Source organism: Chlorocebus sabaeus, chromosome 3 (assembly GCF_047675955.1).
Source record: "Chlorocebus sabaeus isolate Y175 chromosome 3, mChlSab1.0.hap1, whole genome shotgun sequence".
NCBI classification, from domain to species: Eukaryota; Metazoa; Chordata; class Mammalia; order Primates; family Cercopithecidae; genus Chlorocebus; species Chlorocebus sabaeus.
Window position 1 is genome coordinate 378,874 of NC_132906.1, and position 10,541 is coordinate 389,414.

Here is a 10,541-nt window from a genome sequence, read left to right on the forward strand (position 1 = left end):
CAAAAACTTATTTTTTAAAAGAGATCAATAAAATTAATGAACCTTTAGTAAGAAAAAAGGGAAAATAGAAATTACTGACATTAGGAATGAAATGGGGATATCAGTACAGATCCTAAAGACATTAGAAACAATTAGGCACTGCTATAAACATCTCTATACAGATAAATTTTAACAACTTAGATGAAGTGGACCAATTTGTTGAAACTACAAACTACCAGAACTCACCCAATATGAAATTGATAATGTGAATAGCCCTGTAAGTATTGAATTTGCAGTTAAAGGCCTCTCATAACAGAAATTTTCAGGCCAGGTATGGTGGCTCATGCCTGTAATTCCAGCACTTTGGGAGGTCAAGGCAGGTGATCACTGGAGGTCAGGAGTTTGAGACTGGCCTGGCCAACATGGTGAAGCTCCATCTCTACTAAAAACACAAAAATTAGCCAGGTGGGGTGGTGGGTGCCTGTAATCCCAGCTACTGGGGAGGCTGAGGCTGGAGAATCACTTGAACCCAGGAGATAGAGGTTGCAGTGAGCTGAGATCGAGCCATTGCACTGCAGCCTGGTGACAATAGCCAAACTCTGTTTCAAAAAAAAAAAAAAAAATTCAGGCCTTAAATGCTAGAGATGCTGTAACAAAATGCCACCGGGTGGCAACTATAGACCAATATACCTCCCGAAGATAGATGATGGAATCCTCAGCAAAATGTTAGTAAATATGATCTAGAAATACATAAGAATTATATACCACAATTAAGTGGAACCTATTCCAGGAATGTGAGACTGGTTTAATAGAAAATCAGTCAGTTTAATTTATATCATGAGGTTAAAGAAAAATCACGATTGTATAAGTTGATATCAAAAAGTTATTTGAAAATTCAACACCCATTCATGACCAAACTTGGCAAACTACTAATAAAGGGAACTTCCTCATCTTAAAACATCTACACTCTGGGTGTAGTGGCTCACACCTGTAATCCCAGCACTTTTGGAGGCTGCGGCAGGAAGAACACTTGAGCTCAGCAGTTTAAGACCAGCCTGGGCACCAAAGTGGGACCCCATCTCCACAAAAAATAAAAATGTTAGCTGGGCATGGTGACGCACGCCTGTAGTCCCAGCTACTTGGGAGGTTGAGGTGGAAAGATCACTTGAGCCCAGAAGGTTGTGGCTGCATCGTACTTAATGGTGAAAGATTGAATGGCTTCCCACTTAAAATCTGGGAGAAGCACAGGATATCTGCTCTTACCACTCCTATTCAACTTACTAGAAGTCCTGGCCGGGCGCGATGGTTCATGCCTGTAATCCAGCACTTTGAGAGGCCAAGGTGAGTGGATCACTTCAGGTTAGGAGTTCAAGACCAGCCTGACCAACATGGCAAAACCCTGTCTCTACTAAAAATGCAAAAAAAAAAAAAAAAAAAAAGTAGCTGGGTGTGGTGGCAGGCACCTGTAATCCCAGCTACTTGGGATGCTGAAGCAGGGAGAATCACTTGAACCCAGGAGGTGGAGGTTGCAGTGAGCCGAGAACACACCATTGCACTCCAGCCTGGTGACAAAGAAAGACTCTGTCTCAAATTTAAAAAAAAAAAAAAAAAAAAGTCCTAGCCAGTGCAATAAGGCAAGAAAAGGAAATAAATGGTATCTAAATTGGAAAGGAATAAATAAAATGATTGCTGATTTCAGAGATGATTTTCTTTTCTTTTGTTTTTTGAGGTGGAGTTTCCCTCTTGTTGCCCAGGGTGGAGTGCAATGGCGCGATCTCGGCTCACCACAACCTCCGCCTCCCGGGTTCAAGTGATTCTCCTGCCTCAGCCTCCCAAATAGCTGGGATTATAGGCATGTGCCACCACGTCCAGCCAATTTTGTATTTTAAGTAGAGAGAGGGTTGGTCAGGCTGGTCTTGAACTCCCAACCTCAGATGATCCGCCCACCTCTGCCTCCCAAAGTGCTGGGATTACAGGCATGAGCCACCACACCCAGCCAGAGATGATTTTCTAAGTATAAAATCCCAAGGAGTCTCTAAAGGACCTACTAGAAATAATGTAAGAGTTCATTATTACAGGATAGAGCAAAACAGAAAAATCAGTATTTTTATATATTAACATTTAACACATTGAATCAAATTTGAAAAAATTCATTTGCCATTGCCACGTCTCCCTGCTCCCTGAAATGAAATTGATATAAATCTAACAAAACAAGTGCGGGACCTGTGTGTTGAAAATTATAAAAGACTGATGAGGCTGGGAGCAGTGGCTCATGTCTGTAATCCCAGCACTTTGGGAGGCTGAGGTGGGCAGATCACGAGGTCAGGAGATCGAGACCATCCTGGCTAACACAGTGAAACCCCATCTCTACTAAAAATACAAAAGATTAGCTGGGGTCGTGGCAGGGGTGCTTGCAGTCCCAGCTACTCGGGCGGCTAAGGCAGGAGAATGGCATGAACCCGGGAGGTGGAGCTTGCAGTGAGCCGAGATCGCGCCACTGCACTCCAGCCTGGGCAACAGAGCAAGACTCTGTCTCAAAAAAAAAAAAAAAAAAAAAAAAAAACTGATGAAATAAATCAAAGATGAACTAAGTAAATTGAGAGATGTGCTATGTTTTATGTTTTATGGATTGGAAGACGCCCCAAAAATAAAGATATCAATCCTCTCTAAATTGATATACAGTTTTAACACAATGTTTATCAAATTCCCAGGAAGATTTTTTTTTTTATATAGCTATACATAAGCTTATTTTAAACTTTGTAGAGCAAGGCAAAGGAACTAGATTAAAATATTTTTTGAATAAGAAGAGTAAAATACGAAGAAACATGCCAACTGATTTTAAGACTCAATATTCAACTTCAGTCATCAAGAATGGTATTTTCAGTAGACCCAGATCAGTGGGACAGAACGGAGAACCCAGAAATAGACCCACACAAATGTCCCTAACTGATTTTTGACAAAGGTGAAAATGCAATTTCAAAAATAGCCTTCTCAACAAATGTTGGAGCAATTTGTACATCCACGCACAATAACAACAACAACAAAAAAGAACCTGACCTAAAACTTTTATGTGAAGATTAATTAATTCAAAATGAATCAAAGATTAAAATGTAAAGTTCTATACATAATAGAAAAAGTTTTATATAAAACGTCTTTGGGGTCAAACATGGTGGCTCACACTTGTAATACCAGCACTTGGGGAGGCCAAGACGGGCAGATCACCTGAGGTCAGGAGTTTGAGACTGGCCTGGCCAACATGGTGAAACCCCGTCTCTACTAAAAATTCAAAAATTAGCCGGTCGTCGTGGCACATCCCTGTGATCCTAGCTACTCAGGAGGCTGAGGCAGGAGATTCACTTGAACCCGGGAGGCAGAGGTTGCAGTGAGCCAAGATTGGGCCACTGCACTCCAGCCTGTGAGACAGAGTGAGTCTCTATCTCAAACAAACAAAAAAAAACTTCTTTGGGACTTAGTGGTTGACAAATCCTTCTTAGCAGCAAATACAAGATCCATAAAAGAAAATGATATATTGAGCTATAGCAAGAGACATGAGCAGAAATTTCACCAGAGATAAAAAGAGATGGCAGATAGAAATATGAGAACACGTTCAACATTAAACATTCAGGACATGCGAATTAACACTACCAGAAGCTAGCACTACACACACATTGAGACAGCTAAAATAAATACCAAATCCTGGTGAGGATGCAAAGGAACTGGATCTCAGATACTGCTAGAGGAAACGTAAAATGGTATAGACACTCAAGAAAAATGTTTGGCAATTTCTTACAAAACTAAACAGAACTATTTACAAAAGACTACATATTGTATGATTCCATTTGTAGATGGGATTTTGTTATGTGCAGAGTAACCAAATACATACCGACAAAGTAAATTAGTGGTTGCCTAGGGCTAAGTGTGGATGGGGAGATAGGGATGCACGCTAATAAGGTATTTTTTTCATGTTTCATGGCAAAAAAAAAAGAGTAAAACTCTTTTGGGAGTTTTGAAAATGTTCTAAAATATGATTATAGTGATGGTTGCACAACTCTGAATGTACTAAAAGTCATTGAATTATACACTTTATTTTTTTATCTTTATTTTTTTTTGACACGGGTTCTCGTTCTGTTACTCAGGCTGGAGTACAGTGGTATGATCTTGACTCACTGTATCCTATGCCTCCGGACTTAAGCGATCCTCCCACCTCAGCCTCCCATGTAGCGGGGCCTACAGGCACATGCCATCACACTCAGCTTATTTTTAAAAACATTTTTGTAGAGACAAGGTCTCACTGTATTGCCCAGGCTGGCCTCAAACTCCTAGGCTCAAGTGATCCTCCTGCCCCAGCCTCCCACATTCCACCTGAATTGTACACTTTAAATAGATGAATTGTATGGTATATGAATTAGATCTCAATAAGGATGTTTTAAAATTTGTACATTTCACTTCAATAGGCATTTCAAAAACAAACTACATGATTGCAAAGAGAACCCTGACTTCTCTGGCCACAGTAAACCGCATAGTACAGGGATTCAGTTCTTCATTTGATAAAACTCTCTTTTAATTTAGCATCATGAAATAAATTTTTTGATGTCCTCAAAATAAACACACTCTAACCATAAAATCCAACATCATACTCTTGAGCATTTATCCAGAGAAATAAAAATGAAAATTCCTATACATTATACAGGAATGTTCACAACAGCTCTATTTGTAATAGCTTAAAATTGGAAACAGCCCAAATGTTTTAGGGGGTGAATGGTTAAGTAAAGTGTGGCCATACTATGGATTACTACTCAGCAATAAAAAGGAATGAATTATTGATACACAGAACATCCTGGGTAAATTTTAAACCATGCTGAGTGAAAAATGACAATCTCAAGTTGTGTAATGTATGATTCCGTTTATCTAAAATTCTTGAAGTGACAAAATTATTGAAATGGAGAACAAATTCATGCTCTCCAGGGGTTAGGAATGGAGGGTGAGGTGGGAGAGGATGGGAATGACTTTAAAAAGGTAGTACAACTCTTCTCTGTGGTGCTGGTATATTCTGTCTCTTATCCAAGGAAGTGTTTTCATGAATCTACAGTGATAGCATTATTTGAACTATACACATGTGCATACATGTGCAAATAAATGTGTGTAAAACTGTTGAACTGAACGAGCTCTGTGGATTGTACTGTTCATTTCCTGGTTTGACATTGTACTGTAGCTATATAAGTTGTTACCATTGTGGAAAAATAGGTGGAAGGAGGATACATGGATAGACCTCCATTATTTTTGCAACCTCCTGTGAATCTGTGATTATTTCAGAGTAGAAAGCTTAGGAATGAGAATTGGTGTAGAAAGTAGAAATATTTATGTCCAAATTATCAGATTCCTTTCCAAAAGATTATGCCAATTTAAATTGTTACCTAAATTAGAGAGTATACCAATATCACTACATTCTCATCAGCATTAAGTATGTCCATTATTTTGATGTATTTGTTTTGTCTGTGAATTCTTTTTAAGTTTTATTTTTTAGAATATGTATATTTTTTAATTTTTAAAAAAGGTCTTATTTTTATTTTTAATTTTAGATTCGGGGCATACATGTGCAGGTTTTTCACATGGGTATATTGGGTGATGCTGGAGTTTGGGTTTCTAGTGAACCCATCACCCAATATTGAACATAGTATCTGATAGGTAGTTTTTTCAATCCTTCCCCTACTCTTTCCCGCTCCGCTTTTGGAGTCCCTGGTATCTATTATTTCTGTCTTCATGTCCACCTGTACCCATTGTTTAGCTCCCATCTACAAGTGAGAGCCTGTGATATTTGGTTTTCTGTTTCTCTTTTATTTCACGAAGGATAATAGCCTCTAGCTGCATCCATGTTGCTGCAAAGGACATGATTTCACTCTTTTTTATGGCTGTGTACTAATCCATGGTGTATATGTACCACATTTTCTTTATCCAGCCCACCTTTGATAGGACGCTTACGTTGATTCCATGGCTCTACTATTGTGAATAGCCCTGCAATAAACAGACTAGTACAAGGGTCTTTTTGTTTTCCATAGGATTAACTAACTTACATTCATACCAGCAGTGTGTAAGCATTCCTTTTTCTCATATCCTTGCCCGGATCTGTTATTTTTTGACTTTTTTTTTTTTTTTTTGAGACAGAATCTTGCTCTGTCGCCCAGGCTGGAGAGCAATGGCACAATATCAGCTCACTGCAAGCTCCACCTCCCGAGTTCACGTCATTCTTTTGCCTCAGCCTTCCGAGTAGCTGGGACTACAGGCGCCCGCCACCACACCTGGCTAATTTTTTTGCATTTTTAGTAGAGACAGGTTTCACCATGTTAGCTAGGATGGTTTCGATCTCCTGACCTCGTGGTCTGCCCGCCTGGGCTTCCCAAAGTGCTGGGATTAGAGGCCTGAGCCATTGCGCCCGGCCTATTTTTGACTTTTTAGTAATAGCCATTCCGACTGGTGTGAGATGGCATCTCAATGTGATTTTAATTTGCACTTCTCTGATAATTAGTGATGCTGAGCATTTTTTCATGTTTCTTGGCACTTGTATGCCTTATTTTGATCGTGTACTTTGCCCATATTTTAATGTGATTCTTTGTGTTTTTTTTGTTGTTGATTTAATTTTCTTATAGATTCTATATATTAGTCCTTTGTTGGATGCATAGTTTGCAAATATTTTTTCCAATTCTGTAGGTTGTCTATTTACTTTGTTGATTGTTGCTTTTGCTGTGCAGAGCTTTATCATTGGTCAATTTTTGATTTTGTTGCAATTACTTTTGAGGTCTCAGTCATAAATTATTTGCCTAAGCCAATGTCCAAAAGAGTTTTTCTTATATTTTCTCCTAGAGTTTTTATAGTTTGAGGTATTACATTTCAGTCTTTAATATGTCTTGAGTTAATTTTTGTATCTGGTAAGAGGTAGGCGTCAAGTTTTACTCTTCTGCAAATGGCTAGTTTTCTCAGCACCATTTATTGAATAGAATATCCTTTCTCCATTATTTATTTTTGTTGACTTGGTCGAAGACGAGTTGATTATATGTGTGTGGCTTTATTTCTGGGTTTTCTATTGTATTCCATTATGTATCTGGTTTGTTTTTTTTTTTTTTTTGGTTGTTTTTATTTTTTAACCTGTACCATGCTGTTTTGGTTATTATAGCCTTGTAGTATAGTTTGAAGTCAAGTAATGGGATGCTTCTGGCTTTCTTCTTTTTGCTTAGGATTGTTTTGGCTATTCATTCTCTTTTTTGGTTCCATATGAATTTTAGAATTTTTTTTTAATTCTGTGAAAAATGATGTTTGTAATTTGTTAGGAATTGTATCGAATCTGTAGATTGCTTTGGACAGTATGATCTACTCTTATGTTGACCATCTGTTTCTCATACTGAGGATGTATAAGCTAGCCAAAATATGATACATGATTTATATGCCATAATTTGTTTGATGTATATGTAAATAAAACTATTCAGAAGAAATTGGCTTTATATGTTTTAGGGAGACATAAGACATCAATCAGTACATGTAAGGTATATATTGGTTTGGTCCAGAAAGGCAGGACAACTGGAAGTGGAGGGCTTCCTGGTCATAGGTAGAGTCAAAGTTTTTTTGATTGGCAGTTGGTTGAAAGAGTTAAGTTATTATCTGGGAATCAATGGAAAGGAGTGTCTGGATTAAGATAAGGGATTCTGGAGACCAAGGTTCTTATTATTCTGTAGATGAAGCCTGCAGGCAGCAGGCTTCAGAGAGAAGTGATGCTAAATGCCTCTATCAGACCGAAAAAGGTGCCAGACTCTTAATCTCTCCTGGGTCCGGAGAAGACCTGGAAAGGGAAGGGGATTCTCTGTAGTATGTAGATTTTCTCCACAGGAGACAACTTTTCAGGGCCATTTCAAAATATGTCAAAAGGTTGGGTGCAGTGGCTCACAGCTATAATCCCAGCACTTTGGGAGGCTGAGGCAGGCAGATCACAAGGTCGGCAGATGGAGACCATCCTGGCTAACATGGGGAAATCCAGTCTCTACTAAAAATACAAAAAAGTAGCCGGATGTGGTGGCAGGCGCCTGTAGTCCCAGCTACTCGGGAGGCTGAGGCAGGAGAATGGAGTGAACCCGGGAGGTGGAGCTTACAGTGAGCCAAGATTGGGCCACTGCACTGCAGCCTGGGTGACAGAGCGAGACTCTGTCTCAAACAAAACAAAACAAAACAAAAATCAGAAAATATATTTGGGGATATTGGGGATAAAATACTTCAACTTCTTTTGGGGCCTGTTATCTGTTGTGTGTGCTATACTAGAGTCAGATTGGAATTTGATATCTTATTGTTACAAAGAGTCTGTTTTGTCACTCTTTAGATCTCTGTTTTAATGTTAATACTGGTCAGTTGTGTCTGAATTCCAAAGGAAGGAGAGTATAATGAGACATGTCCTTCCACCGTGGCCTGGTTTTTCAGGTTTACTTGGCCCCAGAAGAGGGATTTATTCAGTTGGCTGGGGGGCTTAGAATTTCATTTTTGGTTTACTTGTATAAAACTCACTTCAGTTTGGATCCTTGCTGTTAAACAAAATTGTTTTTGTTTTGTTTTGTTTTGTTTTGTTTGAGACGGAGTCTCACTCTGTAGCCCAGGCTGGAGTGCAGTGGCTTGATCTCGGCTCACTGCAAGCTCCACCTCCCAGGTTCACACCATTCTCCTGCCTCAGCCTCCCGAATAGCTGGGACTACAGGTGCCTGCCACCACGCCCGGCTGATTTTTTTTTTGTATTTTTAGTAGAGATGGGGTTTCACCATGTTAGCCAGGATAGTCTCAATATCCTGACCTCGTGATCTGCCTGCCTCAGCCTCCCAAAGTGCTGGGATTACAGGCGTGAGCCACCACGCCCGGCCAACAAAATTTGTAAAAAGTCATTTCTGGATGGGAAGGGGAAACAAAATCTGCACAGAACATTTATTTCTTGATCTGCAGGTTATAAACAACTTGTGAAATGAGTGATTTGGAAGATGACGAGACACCCCAGCTTTCTGCCCACGCCTTAGCAGCTCTCCAGGAATTTTATGCTGAGCAAAAACAACAAATTGACCTAGGCGAGGATGATAAATATAACATTGGAATAATAGAAGAGAATTGGGTAAGTAAATGGCATTTCGCAGCCATCCAGAAGTATTGATGTGAAACCTACTCTGTGCATTAGTCCAGTGTTTTTCTCACCTAAAACCGGAATCTCTGTCACCTGTCGTTTGGGATCTGAACTTCTGTATGGGGAGCTAAGACAGAAAGCAGTTAGTGAACATTTTAGAACAGTGTAACAGCTTTTCTTGAACAGCTGTTCTTGATTCTGACTATCAGGCTGGTTGGTGATCAGAAGATGGGGTTTTTCAGATAAGGAAATAATGATGCAGGATTTTTCTGCTTGGTCACTTTGCAAGCTGGGGACCCTCAGCTGGCAATACCCTACCCAGGCCTTGCTCGGCCATGCTGGTGTGCCCCAGCTTGGCTGTGTTATAGCTCGTACCCACGTTCAGCGGTTCCCAAGCTCTTGTACTATGTCCAAGAAGAATGAGGATATGAGGGACACTGGAGAGTGAAGAGGGTGGGGAAGAATTTTAATGAGTGATGAAAACTGCTTTCAGCAGAGATGGGACACAAGGTTGGGGATAGTTACGCCATGTGGTTGGGTCTGGGGCCTTTATGGACCCAGAATGGGGACTGTGTGCTGATTGGTTTGTGAGTATGCAAAAAAGGTGAAAGTGAAGGCACCACTCAAAGGTGGGCACAACAGTGTAGAAAAAACAAGTAGGAAAGGGTAAGTATATGTAAAATAGGTAAAGGGTGGAGAACAATCAGAAGAAAGTGTGCAAATGGGAAGACAAGTTCTCAGTCTGGTCCAGGAATTTAACTTGTAGCTTGGCTTTCAGGCTTTAAACTGTCTTTGTCTTGGAGGTGGGGTTTTTACTGGGGCCCCACCCCATCTGCCTAGGTATTTGTCTGCATCTGTCAATAATACCTTATTATGTCCAACACAAACTTCTGCTTCATTTTTGGATACAGATACACCTACTGGTTTTTATGGACCCCAGAAATCCTGGTGGAAAGAGAAAATATTATCGTTGCTAGAAATTGGGGAATTAAACATGTATTGAAAAATTGATGAGAAGGAAATTTAAAGAAGATATGAATAGTTTCTGGTGTATAATATGTATTTCAATTATATTTTTATCATCTGAATTACAATAGGGATTAGAAAAAAATGAGTTGAAGGAAACTCCTAGCATGACCAGGAACCTATAATTTTTTTTTTTAAGGAAATAGTTGAGAAACAGACAAGGCTTGAAGTTTGTCTGTGACTATCCCTTGATAATAGGTATATCTTCAACACTTTGCAACTGGAAGGAAGCTTCTGTATGCTTATCATTTTTTTGTAGTCTTTTACATGTTTGTGTCCTGTTTGGATCTCTAAGTTAAACGTTTCCAATTTACCCTCTCTGAAACTGTGATAAACATGTTTCTTTCCATTTATTCTACATGTTCCACTTATTCTAAAGCCTCTTTCTCACTGTTTC

The 10,541-nt window shown here is 39.5% G+C and overlaps 1 protein-coding gene across 6 annotated transcripts in view; it reads left to right on the top strand.

The window, feature by feature from the left end:
• The window catches only part of EEF1AKMT1 (EEF1A lysine methyltransferase 1), a 91,380-nt gene that overhangs the window by 10,797 nt on the left and 70,042 nt on the right, over positions 1 to 10,541 (top strand). For all 6 annotated transcript variants that reach the window (XR_005236574.2, XR_005236575.2, XM_008021646.3 and 3 more), the window contains exon 2: positions 8,947 to 9,109. Coding sequence is in view for 4 of the 6 variants with exons in the window: in XM_008021646.3 (XP_008019837.2) it covers positions 8,966 to 9,109 (144 nt within the window). In the remaining 2 variants the exon portion in view is untranslated. The remainder of the gene's footprint in view (positions 1 to 8,946; positions 9,110 to 10,541) is intronic.